At 41.0% G+C, this 20,795-nt stretch overlaps 1 protein-coding gene across 1 annotated transcript in view; it reads right to left on the bottom strand.

Annotated features, from left to right (window-relative positions):
- tdrd12 (tudor domain containing 12) overlaps nucleotides 1–20,795 on the bottom strand; it is a 144,030-nt gene that overhangs the window by 93,814 nt on the left and 29,421 nt on the right. Inside the window, exons 11-14 of the mRNA XM_078544783.1 lie at nucleotides 18,574–18,687; nucleotides 16,750–16,935; nucleotides 10,736–10,892; nucleotides 5,476–5,603 (exon numbers count right to left, since the gene is read on the bottom strand). Of these exons, the coding sequence (XP_078400909.1) occupies nucleotides 5,476–5,603; nucleotides 10,736–10,892; nucleotides 16,750–16,935; nucleotides 18,574–18,687 (585 nt within the window). The remainder of the gene's footprint in view (nucleotides 1–5,475; nucleotides 5,604–10,735; nucleotides 10,893–16,749; nucleotides 16,936–18,573; nucleotides 18,688–20,795) is intronic.

Here is a 20,795-nt window from a genome sequence, read left to right as displayed (position 1 = left end):
TGGATAACCACAAGTTCACAGATAGAAGAAAATGTCCCACATATGAATCAAACTGGAGAACTTGTGGAAAGCCTAGTCACTGGAAAAGATTTGCAGAAGAAAGGTGATGGTAAAGGAGTTACCAGAGGCAGAGCAACAGGGCAAAAGAGGAGGAAAGGAAACTAAAACATCCATACCCTGGAAGATGACTAGGAGTTTAAAAACACAATAGGCATAGGAACCATACAACTATTTGAAATGGCTGGATACGACAGTTCCCAGAGAAAAGAAATTCACAAAACCATTCAGATCAGGAAGGTGGTGAGAAATAAGCCCACAACGATGAAGCTGAAGCTTGATGCCAGAGCAGAGTAACATCATTCCTACTCTGACCAAACCAGAAGATCTATCCTGAAAATTTGAAAGAAAATGGTTACTTAAGGAAAGATACTCTGCAAGTAAGCACCGTCATGCTAGTAGCAAACAAGGGAACTGAGATTTGACACCCAGGAACAACCCAAATCAGAGAGAGACACAAAAAAAAAGGCGGTAACTGTATGTCCTACGTCACTATAACAGGTAGTACAGCTATCCTAGGGTTGAGCAGTTGCAAAGTGCTGCAGCTTCTCAGTAAACCATGATGTGAAGGAAGCAGCACTGAAGGTTGACGGCAGTACACCAATGAAAAGCGCCCTCTGATCAGAAGCAAGGAGGGTCTGGTTAAAAAGTATCCAGAGTGCTCTGATGAGACTGTTGAATGCTTTGAAGATTTTGAATATCATATCACTATTAGTCCAGCAAAGAAATCAGTGATTAACCTCTCACATAAAGTACCAATAGAACTACAAGGAAAACTTAAAACAGAGCCAAGAGATGGAAGAATAGAAAATGATTACCAGTATCACAAAGCCTACAGATTGAATAAATTCCATCATGGAGAGAGAGAAGGCAAATTATTGGCTAAGAATTTGCCTGGATCCTGAAGATCTTAATCAAACAACAAAAAAGAATCATTACCTCATTCCAAAGCAGGAAGAGATCACACCAGCATTGTCGGGGACAAAAGTCCTCAGCAAACTTGATGCCAGAAATAGCTGCTGGAACATGAAGCTTGACCAGGAATCTTTGCTGTTGACAACATTCAACATACCCTTTGGTCTGACTTTAAAGTGAGCCAGGATGTCTTCCAGCAGAAAGTAGACAAGGATGCAAAGGAGCAGTTGGCATAGCTGATGATATTAGATCTATGGTGTTGATAGAAAAGATCATGACTACCATCATTTACATGAAGCCAACCAGGAAAGCTGAGATCAAGCTAAATGCAGACAAATGCATTGTGAAGGTAACAGTTCTTTGGAATGGGATATACATCTGACGGAGTCAAGCCAAGCCCTGAAAAAGTCATAGCTATTTCTAGATGGAAACTCCATGAGGCAACAGCAAGCTGAGAAATTTCCTTGACTTGATCCAGTGCGTTATTTCTTTCGCACCTCATGTCAGAACACACTGCAAACCTACGAGAGTTTGAGTACTAGTGGTCAGTCACATGTTGGGAGTTTCAACAAACTCAAAAGCAGTAGTATGCAATGAGATAAGTCTGTGATACTACAACAGAGAGAAACCTGTCACTCTGCATGTAGATGCTTCCAGAAAAGGACTGGGAGCAGCCCTGGTACAAGAGGTAGAAATGATAGCATTCACATCCAAAGCTCCAATATCAGCTGAGACCAGGTATACCAACATGGAAAAAGAGAGCTTTTGGCAGTCATTATTGGATGTGAAAAATTTCATACACATCTTAATGGGAGAAAGTTCATGGTGGAGACAGATTGTTGTCCACTGGGACAGACCTACAAGAAAAATCTGCGTAGAACTCCAACAAGACTGCAGAGGTTACTCTTGGGGCTTCAGAGTTACAATTTCACTCTGAAATACAAGCCAAGAAGAGAGACGGTGCTAGCAGATGCCCTATCCTTCGGCCCTATGACCTGCAAAGATGAAGAGTTATAGGTGATCTCAGCAGATGATCTAGAGATGGTCTGATAAGATACAGCAAGCACAGCTACAGTATTGGTCCATCAAAAATGACATCTCATTGGAAGAATGGAGTTCTGCTAACCAGATTCAGAATAATCATACCTAAAACAATGCATAAAGAACTTTTCTAGAAAATACATGGAAGCCACATGGGGATGTAAAAATGCAAATGTCAGGGATCAGCTGTGTACTGGATAGGCATCTACAAAGTCATTGAAAGAATGGGGTCTACATGCAATGTATGCTAGAAATACAGAACACACAGCAGAAAGAGATGATAGTTACTGCACCCAGGCCATGGTATACTATAGGAGTCAACTTATTCACACATAATCAAGAATGGTCCCTCACAGTTGCAGACTACTACTCAAACTTCCCTTTTGTCTGAAAGGTGAAAGATTTGAGAGCTACAATCATCTCAGCAGTACGAGTTCTGTTCTCCGAGCAAGTGATTCCTAAAAGATCAACATTTGTGACAATGGAACTCAATTCACCTTTAGAAAATTTAAAGGAATTCGCTGAACAGTATGGGTTCAACATCATCACCTCGTTCCCACACTTCCCTAAAGGACAGGGGCCTAAAGACAGACACGTCCAGACGGCCAAGAGAACCCTCACAAAATGCTGAGGCATAAGGGAAGGCCCAAACCTTGCCTTATGGTCCCTCTGATCTACACTTGATGAAATTGCCTGTAGAGCTGTTGAATGCAAGAAAGTATAAGACAACTCTGCCAAGCAAGATACTTCCTCCAAGTGAACTAGAGGAAGAAAGACAACAGCTCGCTGATACGTAGGTAGGAGGAGGTCAACGCTTCAATAAGCATGCCAATCCTTGCCTGAGCTGTTGAAAAGGGCAAACTGTACATGTACAGGATCCAATCAATTAAAATCTGAAACACAGTAAATGTTGTTAGTGATGAGACTGCAAGGTCACACATCATTGAGACCAAAAGAGATAAGCAAATGAGAAGGAACAAACTCCATATTTAGATTAATAGACAGTCACAGCACAGAAGGAGGCCATTTCAGCCCATCATGTCCACACCAGTCAACAAAGATCTGACCTACAACGGAGTTGCAAAAGCAGAAAAGATCATTAACAATGCCAGCAAGATCACTAACCAGCAAGATAACATCAGCATCACCAGCAAGTGACACAACATTAGCGACAACAAGCAGGGCTCCTACAACATCAGGTGCAACACACACATTGCCTGTGCAGCATGCCAACTCATCAAAAGCTCTCCTATGATGGCATATCTGCCAACTGAGAGCAATAAATGCCAAATCTACAAGATGGAGGCACAATATTCTATCACCTAGGTAATGCCGTGAATAATATTTTGAGAAACCAAGCTGTAACAGAATCTGAAGCTGTTCAGTTTAATTATAAAAGTCGGTTGTCAATCACCTTTAGATATAATTGTTAGGAAAGAGAGATAATTTAAGTATGTTATATTTGTATTTGAGGGTGTTAGGAATGGGTTTTAGCTTTAAAGTTTAAGTTTGATTGTGTTTCTGTATCTGTGTGTTGAGGGGTCAAACGGAGTTTTAGTTTCACTTTAAAAGGCTGCTTGCATGTCTAATGGGAAGTTTACAACCCCTATAAAGTAAAAGTAAACACACAAGAGTAGAAAGAACAGTGCTGTTGCCTAGCAACTGGGGCCAGATAGGCAAGTTCCTCCCACCGACACACAAACACAGAAGACAGGCAGCAGTTTGATTTGGAAGCTGTTGGAGTTCAGCTGGTTTGGAGTTGCTGCCAGGAGAGACTGGAGCAAAGGGGGCAGATAGAAGTCCTAAGCATGTGAAGCAGTGGTGTGCTGTTAAGGCTGAGTTGGTGAGAGCGTATGCATGGAAGACAGCTTGACTGCATGTGGTGACCCAGGGAAGAGGAATATCAAAAGGAGAGTTTGAAACCCTAGAGGTGAACCCCTGTGGAAGGCATCCGAGAGAAAGCGTCGGTTTGGGAGAAGATTCCAAGTTGAGGTCTTGGAGAGTGGAGATTGGAAACCCTCGTATGAAGGACAGAATTCAGCGAGACTGGTTGGCTCACAGTGTGACAAGCGTCTGGGGGGAGTTGAGGAGAGATCTTTAGCATCTGGTTGAGGTGGCACCTGTCACTTGAGGTCAGAATGTGGTGTGTCTGACCACAGGGTGCCATAGGTTTACATGGAGTGGGTACTTACGGTATACATTAAAGTATAAGATAGCTTTTGTGACTTGTGTTATCCTCACACATCTGTATATATCTGTAAAGGTATAGTTGTGGATGAAGGACTATTGTAATATAGTTCTCGTCTTTTCCTGTTGAATAAATATTTTATTCTTTTGTAAAAAAGTTCATTAGCTGACTCCTGAGACTCTGTTCAGCAGCAGCTCTCCAAGTATTTAAACAAACAAATAAAAGTTAGGATCTATCAGGCTGGGTTCCACCCTGGGATCAGGCTTGTCCAGGGGCATTCTCAGCTGGGGATAACAATTAAAAATAAAATAGTTATGATTGGAACGCTTATATTGATGGAGGCTTTTTTTAAGAAAAAGGGAAGTTATATTGTTTATAATTCATTATGAATAAAGAACTAATTGTTATGCAAACATACATCCAGGGTGCCAGATTTACTGCTGCACTGCAGTCAGGTGCCAACCAACAACATATCAGTCCACATACCAGCCACATGGAGAACTGCAAGTAGTACAGTCGGTGAAGATCCAGTATTTTGAATTTAAAAGTGATTATTTCAACCTTCTGGGAACAAGTAATTATCCAATTTCTTACACTAAGATACAGAGGATTAAATCCCAAAATGGCAACAGAATGCATATCTACACGAGTTTCATTTCCCAGAAAACTGTTAGGGCTTCATGGTGTCAGACAGCTCTATTCCTGGATTTCTGTAGTGGGGGGAAAAAAAAAGCCTACAACCAGCCAATACCACAACAATGCTATGAATTCATCATGCAAGAAACATCTGCATCTATTTTCAATGAGACCAAACATTTTTTTCTTGAGTTCCCCTAGGCCATGCACCAACAGTGACCAAATAGCCAAAAACACCCATAGTGGAGCTTTGTGCCAACTAAGAGGGTATGCACAAAACTAATATAGGGGGAACTCTACAATTGTTCTCCACATGGAAGGCAGGCTGCAACTCCAACTCCAAGCGCAGCTATGTTGAACATTTGGAGATAAAAGACATGAACGCACATACCCACTGCTCCATTGTTTCTCAAATTTGTCTTAGTCTTGGATGTACCTCTTAATATGCATCTTTTAACTGAACATCCTTACATCATGCACCCAATACTGTTGAATTCAGGTCTTTTGGGTTTGCAAGGAAATTACAGAATCTTAAACCTGTGTACATTTAGTCTCAATAACAATGATACAATAAGCAAATAATCAAATCAACATTAAGAATTTTGACTACTAATCTAACATTTCAATGTATTACTCACTTCATCCATTGCTTCATCGAAAAGTATATCAGCCCTATCCAACACCAAATGGCTGAGTCTAATGAAAAATAGGCAGTGTATTTGAAGGACTCGTGCCAGACTGTGTGGAGTAGTAACAACTACATCACCTGCAATTAAATTTATGTTTTAAAGTTAAGACTTAAAATTTTTAATCAATGAGTCATTTAGTACTGTTCCATGAATTATTGCTATTATGAGGAAAAACATGTTCGACCCAAGTGCTATTTTATAAGTACTAAAATGTGGTGTTATCAAAAGATTTATTAAAATCAGTTTTGCGATTACAATAGTTGTTCATAAGTTAAAAAATTAAACCTTGTACAGTTTATGAAACTTAAAACAACTCCAAAAATTAATCTATTACTCTGCTGGAGCTATTTTGCTTATCTTATCCAATGAAATTCAATATTAGATTATAATTTTATGTTAATAGCATATGAATTTACCAAGATAATGATTATATCAGGGAGGAACTGATTATATTAATAGATAAGGATATGTCACGTTTAAACTGGTGAAACTTACAAAAGTAAAACATATTACTCAGGCATCTCATTCAGATTCTACCTTTTTTAAACTAGAAGTCTGTCCAAAAAAATATTTTGCACGTGCCAAGCAAAATTTTATGCTGGCACATACAAAATATACATCATACACATAAAACATTATTCTACATTGCAATTTATTAGTACTTTGTAAATCACTCATTGGAAAAACACACAAAAAAGTTGCCAAAACTCTAGGAATGATAAAGTTCTATTTAATCTTCACAATAATATTTGGTTTAAAAAAATCCCTTCTCCATGCATGCTTCACTGCTGATGATCATTTCCAGATTCCCAGCATCATTTTCATTTTCCTACTGCTTTGGCACAACACCTTATAAGCTTCAAGTTGAGGTTATATAACTTTCAAATTGCTTTCAGAAAAAAATTTGCATCTCTGTCATTTCGCATCCTAATACATGTCACATATATAACTGCTGCTGCTTATAGCTACTCCTATCCAGGAGATCTGCTTTCATAGGTGTCATGTTTAGCTGTCTTACGCCATCCTCACATATCCACTGTAGCTCATCTTCAACCACCCTGTGATGTCCATCATCCAACCACGCCTAGATTGACCCCTTTCTGCTATCCTCCATTTTTTTCTTAATTCATTCATGGGATGTGGGCTTCACTGGCTGGGCCAGCATTTATTGCCCATCCCTAGTTGCCCTTGAGAAGGTGGTGGTGAGCTGCATTCTTGAACTGCTGCAGTTCATGTGGTGTAGGTACACCCACAGTGCTGTTAGAAAGGGAGTTCCATTTTTGACACTGCAACAGTGAAGGAATGGCGATATATTTGCAAGTCAGGATGGTGAGTGACTTGGAGGGGAACTTCCAGGTGGTGGTGTTCCCATCCTTCTACTGCCCTTGTCCATCTAGGTGGTAGTGGTGGTGGGTTTGGAAGGTGCTGTTGAAGGAGCCTTGGTGAATTCCTGCAGTGCACCTTGTAGATGGTACACACTGCTGCTACTGTGCGTCGGTGGAGGAGAGAGTGAATGTTTGTGCATGTGGTGCCAATCAAGCAGGCTGCTTTATCTTGGACGGTGTCAAGCTTCTCGAGTGTTGTGGGAGCTGCTCTTACCCAGGCCAGTGGGGTGTATTCCATCACACTCTGGACTTGTGCCTTGTAGATGGTGGACAGGCTTTGGGGAGTCAGGAAGCGAGTTACTCATAACACGATTCCTAGCCTCTGACCTGCTTTTGTAGCCACAGTATATATATGGCTACTCCAGTTCAGTTTCTGGTCAATGGTAACCCCCAGGATGTTGATAGTGGGGGATTCAGTGATTGTAATGCCAGTGAACATCAAGGGGCGATGGTTGGATTCTCTCTTGCTGGAGATGGTCACTGTCTGACACTTGTATGGCACCAATATTACTTGCCACTTGTCAGCCCAAGCCTGGATATTGTCCAGGTCTTGCTGCATTTGGACATGGACTGCTTCAGTACCTGAGGAGTCACAAATGGTGAACATTGTGCAATCATCAGCAAACATCCCCATTTCCGGCCTTATGATGGAAGGAAGGTCATTGATGAAGCAGCTGAAGATGTCTGGGTCGAGGTCACTACCTGAGAAATTCCTGCAGTGATGTCCTGGAGCTGAGGTGACTGACCTCCAACAACCACAACCATCTTCCTTTGTGCTTGGTATGATTCCAACCAGCGGAGGGTTTTCCCCGATGCCCATTGTTGTGCTAGGGCTCCTTGATGCCACACTTGGTTAAATGCGGCCTTGATGTCAAGGGCAGTCACTCTCACCTCACCTTGGTAGTTTAGCTCTTTTATCCATGTTTGAACCGAGGCTGTATCGAGGTCAGCAGCTGAGTGGCACTGGCAGAACTCAAACTGGGCGTCAGTGAACAGATTACTGCTAAGCAAGTACCGCTTGATAGCAATGTTCCCCTTCCATTACTTTACTGATGATCGAGATTAGACTGATGGGGCAGTAATTGGCCAAGTTGGATTTGTCGGGCTGTGTGCGCACAGGACATACCTAGCAATTTTCCACATAGCCAGGTAGATGCCAGTGTTGTAGCTGTACTGCAACAACTTGGCTGGAGTCGTGGCAAGTTCTGGAGTACAAGTCTTCAGGACTGTTGCTGGAATATTGTCAAGGCCCCATAGCCTTTGCAGTATCCCGTGCCTTCAGCCGCTTCTTGATATCACGTGGAGTGAATCGAATTGGCTGAACACTAGCATCTGTGATGCTGGGGACCTCTGGAGGAGGCCGAAGTGGATCATCGGCTCGGCACTTCTGGCTGAAGATTGTAGCAAATGCCTTTTGTTAGGGGGGGAGAAATTGGGAAAGCTGTCTCTCCCAGGGTCAGCAGGGCTGAGATTGCCGAGGTCATTTCTGGTGCCTAGGTCGATGCCAGGTGGTCCATCCGGTTTCATTCCTTTTTTGTGACTTTGTAGTGGTTTGATACAACTGAGCGGCTTGCTAGGCCATTTCAGAGGACATATAAGAGTCAACCACATTGCTGTGGGTCTGGAGTCACATGTAGGCCAGACCAGGTAAGGACGACATATTTCCTTCTCTAAAGGACATTAGTGAACCAGATAGGTTTTTACAACAATCGACAATGGTTTCATGGTCATCATTATGCTTTTAATTCCGTATTTTTATTGAATTCAAATTCCACCATCTGCCGTGGAGGGATTTGAACCCAGGTCCCCAGAGCATTACCCTGGGTGACTGGATTACATGTCTAGCGACAATTGCCTCTAGGAGAGATCTCTGTAGTTTCCACCTCTGATCAAACATATAACTAAGTTCACCAAAATATTTGCACTGTGGATCAGGATTTCTAACTTCACAGAAAAGGGGCCAACCATAGAATATTAAATATTTCTGAGCAAACTACATTTCAGTGAATTATCAAATATTCAAACATATGGGGGTAATTTTAACCTCTGAAAACTGGTGGGTGTAGGTTGGGTGAGAAGTCAAGATTCTAAAACTCTGAAACAAATATTCAATTGTCCTTGAACTTCAGTTTTAACGGAGACAAGGGGTGGATAACTAATCCACTTCTGAGAGTCAGATTGTTGAAAACTTTTAGGGAGGCTGCGTGCTTCCAATTTAATAATATTTCTATTCTTAACCACATTTAGCCAGATTTCCAGGAGACCTGCCAGGTAAAAGGAAGTGAAGCTCCAACAACACTCAAGAAGCTTGACATCATCCAGGACAAAGCAGCTGGCTTGATTGGCACCTTATCCACAAACATTCACTCCCTCCACCACCGATGCACATTAGGAAGTGTGTACCATCAACAAGATGCACTGCAGGAACTCACCAAGGCTCCTTAGGCAGCCCCTTCCAAACCCATGACCACTACCATCTAGAAGGACAAGGACAGCAGATGCATGGGAACACCACCACCTCGAAGTTCCCCTCCAAGATATAGATCATCCTGACATGGAAATATACCGCCGTTCTTTCATTGTTGTCAGGTCAAAACCCTGGAACTCCCTCCCTAACAGCAGTTGGTGTACCTACATGACATGGACTGCAGCAGTTCATGAAGGCAGCTCACCACCACCTTCTCAAGGGCAATTAAGGATGGGCAATAAATGCTGGCCGACATCTACATCCCATGAATGAATAAAAAACAAAGAGGATCAGATCTAACAGGTAAGCCTTTTTGGACCTGCCTTTGACTCAACCCATAAAGCTACCCAGTGAACAATCCTTCACCCCTCCCCCAACACCCCTTCGACACCCCTGCGTGAATACCAACTGCGGCTTGATCAACAATCCAGATACCCCTCCACAATTACCAACGATCCTCCCCCATGTTCCTCTAAATATCTTCAGAGTTCAACCTCCATCCCTGCTCTCAATCTCTCTCCAAATCCCCATGAACTTCTCCTAACCCGTCAAACCATGCTGTACCTACTTGAAATCTTCACCCTGAGCAGCACAAAACTTATCTCCTCTTGGGTTGCAACTTCTTTGAAACACTCCTGCCTGACCAGGAGCCAAGCCTGTCAGTAAGGATGGCTTCTGGACAGAGGGTCTGTTAAAAAACACACACATGGCGTAGAGTTAAAATTCCACAACCAAACTCCTCCCTCCCACTTGGAAATCTAGCCCCTGTAAATGTCAGCTCCGTGGTTTCTCTTTAAATGAAAGCATTCTAGCAATTTTAGACATTTTATTTTAGATGCAATGAGTAATCTGCCAAATACCAATTAGAAGGCTAAGTATTAGAAACAGAGCAAACGTGGAATGGATTTAATTTCTTTGGCATATCGTTATAATGGGAAATTGTTTGGTACATTACATGATATTAGTTGAGGTTAATGGTTACATACAATGTAGACTGCAACTTTAAGGAAAAAAAGTCAAAACACTGGAAAATCAATAGGATTTTTGAGAGTGATTTGAATATGAACATAGATAGAAAATGTCAATCATAGTTTTTAAAAAGTAACTGGGACCAAGGAACAGAAACTAAAGGAGGAAAAGGGGCAGAGGAAGAAAACAAAAGTCCTCAAAAAGCTCATTACAGTTGACCAAATTGTACTCCTGTTGAAAAAATGCCATTACAAGGATTCACTTGGAGGAAATTACTCACTCTATAACAAAGGACAGAATACATTAGATTTTACATAGTATTCTCTCTATCAAAGACCTGTATTTGCTTAGAAGCCAATCTACTGGCAACTATAAATGGTTCACTCACATCCTTTGGTAAACTTTATTTTCTTGGTTTCTTCTGGATCTTGTCCAACCAAAACCAACGATAGAGAAAGAGGTCGAGTAGACCTTGTTAAGTCCATTAACATCTGGCATACAAAATGGGCCTTCTGTCGTCCAGGGCAAATGATTATTGCTAATGGCTGACATTCAGAGAAAGACAAATAAAAATTGCTCTATTAACATTCCTTGCATAAATTAGATTTTTTTTAAAATCACAAAACTGCAGGTTTAGTGCTTTATGCCAGGTGTCAAAGCACATCTATCTGCCTTAAATCTTACTTAAACTTTATTCTCCTGAGTGAAAACCCCAAAGTTAACACTGATGTTAACTTTAGAAATGCAACTTACGATTGTACATCCCAGTATCCAGTAAATCTCTGGAACCCTCAAGAGCTTGCCCAATGGACAGATAGATCTTTCCTTCTTTTCCCTTCCCACACATTTTGATCTCTTACTTGCCAGCCTCATTTGCCCATCCTGTCCTTCGAAATGTCTGAAGCGGCCACCAGGAAGATTATAAAAAGAAATGCAGGCAAGAAAACCACAAGCTTAAGACAGTTTTGCAGTATAATTCTATAGAAAGTTTCTGGTTTAGATTGAAAAGATTAGATATCTAGGTAATATCAGCAGAAAATATATCAAAGTCATTCAGCAGTGCTCTGATCTCTGAATTGGCCAATACAAAAAAGAAATTTACTGTGCAGAAATAATTACCTCACCCCCCTGGCCGGTATCACTTGGATCTGCACTGCTGGGGAAGAGCAAGCACCTCCATGGGGGACAGGAGCTTGGGCACCAGGGGCTCTGAACCTGGCAGCCTTCCATCACTGGGCACTTGGGTAGTGTTGGGATCCCAAGTAGGCTGAGCCAGAGGCAGCACAAAGTGGTGAATGCTGCCGAGGGCAGAATGTGGTTGATACCATGGCCGGCTGGAATCTCCCATGCTGCTGCAGCTCTTCAAATCATAGGCTCCCTCGCTCGATGCCCTTACTGTTCCTCCAATCACAGATTCTATTTCTGGAGGAGCAGCAAGAGTGGGAGCGTGGAAATCTGTGATTGGAGGAGCTGGAGCAACAATCAAGGGAGAGACGGAACCTGTAATTGGGGGAGCAGCGACTCTTAGAGTCTGTCTCTCGCACGTGTGCTGCTCCTCCACTCACTCTGCAGTCAGTTCCTGATCTCACTGACTAACAGCAGAACGATGATTTTTTTAAACGCCAGAACATTGGACTCACCCCGAAGGTTGGAACACATATTTAAAATGGCACATTTCTGTGACACCACTTTTGGAAATTCAAAAATTTCTCATCCCTGATATAGGGAATCTGATCACTCAAAGCTCTTGTATAATGCCATGCAAATTCATCGCAACACAGTTGCCCTTAAGATAAAAGCAAAAAACTGTGGATGCTGGAAATCCAAAACAAAAACAAAAATACCTGGAAAAACTCAGCAGATCTGACAGCATCTGTGGAGAGGAACACAGTCAACGTTTCGAGTCCGTATGACTCTTCAACAGAACTAAGGAAAAATAGAAAAGAGGTGAAATATAAGCTGGTTTAAGGGTGGGTGGGACAGGTAGAGCTGGATAGAGGGCATCCGTTCTGATAATGCCACTTTCACAAACAGTTACTCTGACATGTCTTCCTTCTTCCTTGACCGAGGTTTTCCACCCACGGTGGTTGACAGGGCCCTCAACTGTGTCCGGCCCATCTCCCGCGCATCCGCCCTCACACCTTCCTCTCCCTCCCAGAACCATGACAAGGTCCCCCTTGTCCTCACTTATCACCCCACCAGCCTCTGCATTCAAAGGATCATCCTCCACCATTTCCGCCAACTCCAGCATGATGCCACCACCAAACACATCTTCCCTTCACCCCACTCCTGGCAGCATTCCGCAGGGATCGTTCCCTTCGGGACACCCTGTGGTCCACTCCTCCATCACCCCCTATACCTCAACCTCCTCCCACGGCACCTTCCCATTCAACTGCAGAAGGTGCAATACCCGCCCTTTTACTTCCCCTCTCCTCACCGTCCAAGGGCCCAAACACTCTTTTCAAGTGAAGCAGCATTTCACTTGCACTTCCCTCAATTTAGTCTACTGCATTCGCTGCTCCCAATGCGGTTTCCTCTACATTGGAGAGACCAAACGCAGACTGGGTGACCGCTTTGCGGAACACCTTCAGTCTGTCTGCAAGCATGACCCAGACCTCCCTGTCGCTTGCCATTTCAACACTCCACCTTGCTCTCATGCCCACATGTCCATCCTTAGCCTGCTGCATTGTTCCAGTGAAGCTCAACGCAAACTAGAAGAACAGCACCTCAAGTTCCGACTAGGTACTTTATAGCCTTCCGGACTGAATATTGAGTTCAACAATTTTAGATCATGAACTCTCTCCTCCATCCCCACCCCCTTTCCAATTCCCCTTTTTTCCAATAATTTATATAGATTTTTCTTTTCCCACCTATTTCCATTATTTTTAAATGTATTTCCATCCATTGTTTTATCTCTGCCTTTTAACCTATTTCGATCCCTTCCCCCCGACCCCACCCCCACTAGGGCTATCTGTACCTTTATTATCACATTCCTTAGATAATATCACCAGCTTCAACACCTCTTTGTCCTTTTGTCTAAGACATCTCTTGGTTATCTCCACCTATCACTGGCCGTCTAGCCAGCTCTACCTGTCCCACCCCCCATCCCACCCTCTAAACCAGCTTACATTTCACCTCTTGTCTATTTTACCTTGGTTCTGTTGAGGAGTCATACAGACTCGAAACGTTAACCAAGTTCCTCTCCGCAGATGCTGTCAGACCTGCTGAGTTTATCCAGGTATTTTTGTTACAGTTGCCCTTAAGCTTACAACAGATGGAAAGAGGCATGCCTCTCATTCACAAGGCTAAATTAAGATTTTAGAAATAAAAGCAATGTAATCAATCACGAACATGGTACTTGTAATGTTCCTTATGGAAAATCACATACATGGTACTTGTAATGTTCCTTATGGAAACAAGCAAGCACCAGTTGATTACAAGCAGTAAAAGGTTCTTGAAATTTATGTAGTGGGGGAGATTTCAGTCTACATAACAATGTTACACGCTCAGAGTAAAACCAAATTAAGAATAAGTTTTGTGAGAAATTCCTTTGTTCTGCACCTACAGGGCAATTACATTTCATTTAACCAATAGCTCTAACTGGAACAATGGTCCAAGGATTTACATGGAACATACTAGTCAAATTGGAATCCAAAACAAAGATTCCACATACAGTAGTTAGAAGTGCTTAAACTGGAGACTGAAGCGGCAGTGCAAGCTTGACTTGGAGGCTGAAGAAATAGGTCATTATCACTGACAGTGCAGGTGGTGATATTTAAAAAGTTAAGAATTTCACCACAGATACCTGATCAAAACAGTTCTCCAGGGAAGAACTGAACCTATTTTTGAGTACAGCTGGATGAAATATTCAGTCCTAAACTTTTCATCGGTTCCTGCTATAGGCCCCCAGGTTAGAGGGCTAAACCAAGAGGAAGCACTTTGTTCACAAATTTAAAAGGGCTTTGGAATTAGGTACTGTATATGTAATGGATGGATTTTAATTAACCAATTATACAGTAGTCTTAAAGAACAGACAAGTACTAAGTGGGGTTGAATTTAATAACTATGGATATTATGTGAATCTACATCTGGAGTACTGGGCACAGTTTTGGGCTCCTTATTTGAAGAATATAAATTAATGATCTAGATCTTGGTGTGCAGGGAACAATTTCAAAGTTTGCGGATGATACGAAGCTCGGGAGTGTTGTGAACTGCAAGGAGGACAGTGTGGAACTTCAAGAAGGCACAGACAAGTTAGTGGGGTGGGCAGATAGATGGCAGATGAAGTTCAATGTGGAGAAGACGTGTGAGGTGATGCATTTTGGTAGAAAGAACATGGACAGACAATATAAAATAAGGGGTGAAATTTTGAAGGGGGTGCAGGAGCAGAAAGACTTGGGTGTATATGTGCATAGATCATTGAAGGTGGCAGGACAGGCAGAGAGAATAGTTAATAAAGCATATAATATCCTGGGCTTTATTAATAGAGGCATAGAGTACAAGAGCAGGGAAGTTATGCTGAATTTATACAAGACGCTCGTTAGACCTCAGCTGGAAGGCTGTGTACAGTTCTGGACACCATATTATAGGAAGGGTGTGAACACATTGTGCAGAAGAAGTTTACAAGAATGGTTCCAGGGATGAGGATAGATTGGAGAGGTTGGGACTGTTCTCCTTAGAGAGAAGACAGCTGAGAGGAGATTTGATAGAGATATTCAAAATCACAAGGGGGCTGGACAGGGTAGATAAGGAGATGATGTTCCCACTCATAAAAGGATCAAGAACAAGAGGACACAGACTTAAAGCGATCTGCAAAAGAAGCCAAGTGTGACGTGAGAAAAAACTTTTTCACACAACGAGTGGTTTGGACTACCTGGAAGTGTGCTGGAGGCAGGCTCAATCGAGACATTCAAGGGGACATTAGATGATTATCTGAATAGAAACAATGTGCAAGGGTACGGGGAAAAGGCAGATAATGGCACTAGGTCATAATGCTCATTTGGATGCAGACATGAGCTGAATGGCCTCCTTCTATGCTGTTAAGATTCTTTAATTCTGTGAATTGTGTTAGAAGCAGTCTGCAGATGGTTCATTCGAATCATTCCTGGGATGAAGGGCTTATCTTGTGAACAAAGGCCCTACCTGTTCAACCTATACCCACTGGAGGAGAGGTGATCTTATTGAAACATAAAAGATCCTGATTGGACTTGATAGGGTAGATACTGGGCAGATGTTTCCTCTTGTGGGAGAGACTAGAACTAGGGGACAGCGTTTAAAAATGAGGTCTTCCTTTTACAATGGAGATGAGGAAAAACAAATTCTCTGAGGACCGTTGGTCTGTAGAATTCTCTTCCAGAGAAAGCAGCGGAGGCTGGGTCACTGAACTTATTCAAGGCCAAGTTAGATAGATTTTTGATAGACAAGGGAGTCAAGGGTTATGGGGGGGCAGACAGGAAAGTGGGGTTGAGACCACAATCAGATCAGCCATGATCATGGCTTGAAGGGTCAAATGGCCTACTCCTGCTCCTATGTCTTATGTTTCTAGGTATTAATTATGGCATCCTCTAACATGCTATAAAACAAAGGAGAAGTATTTACTAGGCTTCATGTTCAGGGACCTTAGTATGGAATCAGATCTCCAGAACACCAGGGAACATGACCCTAACATAATCAGATTCAAATTGATTAGTCTTGGCTGTTGAACCAGATCTTTAAACAAGAAATGGTATTGACTAAGGTCAAACCATAACTGATAGGTAGCGATTTTAAAAGGCACTAAAGCCATCATAGGTGGGAGATTGAAGTATGTGCAGATAGGTAATTCCATTACATAAGAAACTACTTAACAGTTTTCTTCAGTTGATCTGATGTGCAATGTGGTAAATGGTGCGGTAAAACAAGCCATTTGCACTGCTTTTGAACATAAATGTAAAAATGTTACAAATACTAGATGACAGGATTGTCCTATGAAAAGATTTTGAGTATAATGTGCCTATATTCTCTGGAATTTATTTCACTGATTTCTGTGAAATGTTTAGAAGGCTTGTCAGGGTTGATGCTGATGGGCTGTTTTCCCTGCCTAGACGGTCAGGGGCTAAAGGGCATAGCTTCAAGATAAGACGCCAGCCTAGGGTTGTGAAACCTCGAGCTAACTTAGAAAGGAATCAGGTGCAAAAACAGTATGAGAATGCAGCAAAGGTGAGGCTGCTCTGTTAATCCCAGTTTAACACCATATATTTTAAATACTGGAAGATCGATATTTGGTATGAAACTCTATAAATTGAATTTTAAGTATATTTATAAATAATAATCAACAATTCTGGACATGATGCAAAACATATAGGAAAAACCAACATTGATACAAAAAAGAAAGACAAACACAGAATTCACTAAGGTCTTTACCAAATTTCGCCTGGGTTGGTAGCTGTACACAGATGGTAACTGTAGAAATGTCAACAATGGAGGGATGTATAGAAGCGGATCATCTCCTTTCTGTGATACTGCAACTAAGTCACAACCACGGCCTATAGCAGGCCAACAGTAAGCTTGCACAACGTTTGGAGTAACAATTTTTTTCTTGTACAGTTCCTGTGAGAAAACAAACCAGATACTTGGGTAAAGAAGCCATATTTCATGATTTGACATTCTACAAATAGTATCTGAATTTACCCTGCAACTGCACAATCTCACTTAATGCAGCCAAGCTATTTTCTAGGCAGTGCATGATACACCGAAAAGCAATAGGTAGCACACATTTATGTTAATTAACTGACTTAGTTTACTAGAGGGAAGCAGGTCAATTTAGATCGAAGGAGAAATGTAAGAAATTCAACAGTAAAAAATGAACTTGAAAGGAAATGTTTAAAAATGTTATTTTCTTTAAAAAAAGCCTACAAGATATTCAGTTCCCTTATTGCAGTTTAACAATGCCTTTAATGATTAAATTCTGTCTGCCCAAAGCAGATGCTTGGTTATGTTTGATTATCATAACTGCAAGCGAATCTATATGTTTGAGACAGAGCTTATAAATACATTTCCTGAGGATCACAATGGTGACGATAATAATGAAGTTCTGTTAATATTGAAAAGTATCTCAAGGCACTTCATGGGGATGCAAAGAAATGAGAGGAGGCATTGCTGCACAGTTGGGAGAGGTAACCGAACATGAATCAAAAGGATACCTTTTGGGAAAGTAGCGAATAGCACCGAGGTGGAAAAACAGATGTGGAGAGAGTCATAAAAATACACCGAAAGTTCTTCCAAAAAAGACAAGAGCAGTGCAAAACAGAAATGTACAGGGAGGCCCAGAGTCAAAGAGCCAAAACGGTCAATGAAGGGGTCATAAGCCTGCAGAAGATTACAGAGATACCGCTGAATGAAATGATGGAACGATCTTCAAAGGTGAATTTTAAACTGGAGGAATAAGGAATAATAGGTAGGTCAGTAAACGAACAAGGTGATAAGTGAGCAGGGCTTAATGCAGGACAGGATGCAGAACCTGAACAACCTAAAATTTATATGATTCTATGAAGGATGGAGGTCTAGCACTGACAAAGGTAACGACAAGGGTTTCAGCAGTAGTGGAGACAAGATAGAAGCAGAGATGAACAATGCTGAGAATGTCAAAATAAGCAGCTTTTGCAATAAATAGGACAGTTTATTTGAAGCTGAAATCTGGGCCAAACAGAATGCCAACACTGCTTGCAGACTGACTGAGCAGACAGGGAGGAATGAACTTTCCAAAACATATTGAGCAAATTATACATAAAAACATTTGGATTACATTCATAGTTTACAGAATAAATATAAACTGATGATGCAGTCAAAGAAATCCTTATTTAAATTATGTTAAAACAAAAATCAAGTGTCACAATCTGATAGCACTAAATAATTAGTTCTGTTTTGTGTCTGGAGTGGAGATAGCCTAAATAAATGGCTAAACCTGCATAACTCAACTTAAAAATGCATTTGCAGACAATGGTGTTAAACTTGTCAAGCTAAGCTGTCTAAAAAAACACTAGCAGAATAAAAGTAGAATGTGAGACACACGTTGCAAGCACTACCTTTGCCACAGAAAGAAAAAGAAACTTGCTGGGGTATTAAAGATCATGTATTAAGTTAATATTTCTTACACAACTGAACCAAGTATTAGATTCATTCCATTTCCAGGCCTGTAAAATTTCTGTACAAACTAGCTTGCATTTTGTGATGTGAAAAAAACTGTACCTTTTTCAAATCCAGAGAAACAGGTGACATTTCCATGCTTCTGCAAGGATTCAGTTTGATGAGTGAATGCACCAAGACTCCATTCCATGGGTCAAAGGCCATTTTGTGCGAAGGCTAAAAAGAACAACAGAATCTAATGAGAATAAAAATTTGAGTGAAATCTAAGTAAAATGCAGAAACCAACTTTCACAAGAGAAAACATATAGTTCTGAAAAAAGGACAAACATTCCCACTGCTGAAAGACAACTACCTGCTTACGTGTTCAACAGTGCCACTTATTTTATTCAGATAGCCTCTGTCAACCTGTGCTGTTGAGAGGCATAGACTCAATTATTTTACATTGTTTATTTTTAAAGACACTAACTAAATTGCTAAAAATTGTAATTCACAACCGTTGACTAAACTTGAGTTAACACAAGACCAAATACCAGATGAAAGAATACAAATACCTGACACTAGGAAGAACTAAGTTCATCTTCTAAAGAAATTCATGATGCATCACTGATAATATTCACAAATCATTAGCATTCTACATATATATAATCTTGAACAGTGTCATACATTGAGGATTCTAAGCACCTTTTCACTTAGGTAAAGTGGAGACCATTTTGCAAGAAATGTTTTAGCAGAAAATAAGAGTAACCAGCCACTAAGAGTGCAAAAGGATTCCCCTTAAAAAAAAACCTTTAATTAGCTTCAGTCTTTATGAAACAGTGCAGAATTCAAATTTGTACAGTTTCTTAAAATAAGCACACTTGTAGTGGAGAATTGAGAATTTAAAAAGAAAAATCAACATTGCTGTATAAAAGGATTTTCCCAGTGGTCTGTAATTTGATACATTTCACTGGCAGCAGAATTAGTATGCTTTGGCCTACTTAGATTTCCATCTGTGGCACTGTGCAATACCAACTTTTCTGGCAACCCTTTACATGCTCTAGATTATTTGTTGTACATTTGTTCAATATGGTCAGGTCACCCCTCAATTTGAGCACATACTTCACACTTCTGTTAAGCTGTAGTCTTCCCTGATCATAATTGTGTGTGTGTAACGTTAGCAAACCACAAGCTTGCATTTTGAATTGTTGCAGGGAAGCCAAAAAATCTGTAGATATCTGGGATACCTGTAAGGAAATAAATATGTTACCCCAGTCCTTATGATTCTGCTCGAAGTATGCACACAGCCTGTTCGCATGCCATTTAACCTCATAAGTGTATACCTCAGAATAATATGGGTGGATCAAGGTTTTTTTTTTTATTTGGCACTGTTATACTTGCAAGTTTTGAGAACAAGTGGGGAATGCATCAGTGTTTTGTTGGGATTCCCCACTTTAGCCATAAACTGACAGTAGTAATTAACTTTACACCTCAACTACAAGCTTGGACATACTGGGCCAAAAAAGTACAACAATCTGCCATTTGATCATTTAACCCTCTGATGTTTGATAAATATATATCATGAGGTACCCTTAATAACTTTCCCTGTAATGCCTGCACTATCGCCATCAGAACTCTACCAGTTTTGCTGTCTCAAATTTCTTTATTTTGTTATGTTGGGCCAAAAAATATCTTGCAGGGAGATCTTTGTCTTCTCGCAGGCTCTTAAGTAAATTGGCATAATCATGGTCGCAGGAATTTACGAAAAGGTTAATCTGCTCAAAAGCTTAGTGATGGCATATGCAATTGACTGATATGGTGAGCAACTATTATGTGGAGAACAGCAGTCGGCAAACTGTACCCTATTATTGAAGCTGGAACAGACCTCAGTTACAATGTTAAGATGACAGGGCACAATCAGGAATTGATTGGTGCAGGCATGTGCACTCAGTGATCAAGAACAGGGATTTAGGGGTACAAGGAAAGTAAATGTGGTACATGCTGAATAGGTTGGTCTGTGTATAGTGTTATGACCGATGCAGTTGGTAAAGCAGAGTTATTTAAAAATCCCAGAGGGAAACTTAAAATTATAGGTTACGAAAGTTGTTTAAAGTGTTATGTTTGAGATGCGGCTCTAAATTCAGGAATCATATATATATATATATATGTATATATATATATACACACACACACACCCCTCCAAATTACAATTACCATAACTTTTAACAAATTCCCAAACTAATCTCCATTAAGGCAACAACCCAAAGACTTATCCAGACACCAGGCAAAGCATTTTCACCGTACGAATTCAAAAGTAGGTTCTTTTTACTTTGGTTTCTGCGGAGACA

Source organism: Cetorhinus maximus, chromosome 6, assembly GCF_964194155.1.
Source record: "Cetorhinus maximus chromosome 6, sCetMax3.hap1.1, whole genome shotgun sequence".
NCBI lineage: Eukaryota > Metazoa > Chordata > Chondrichthyes > Lamniformes > Cetorhinidae > Cetorhinus > Cetorhinus maximus.
This window is presented reverse-complemented; position numbering and strand designations above follow the sequence as displayed.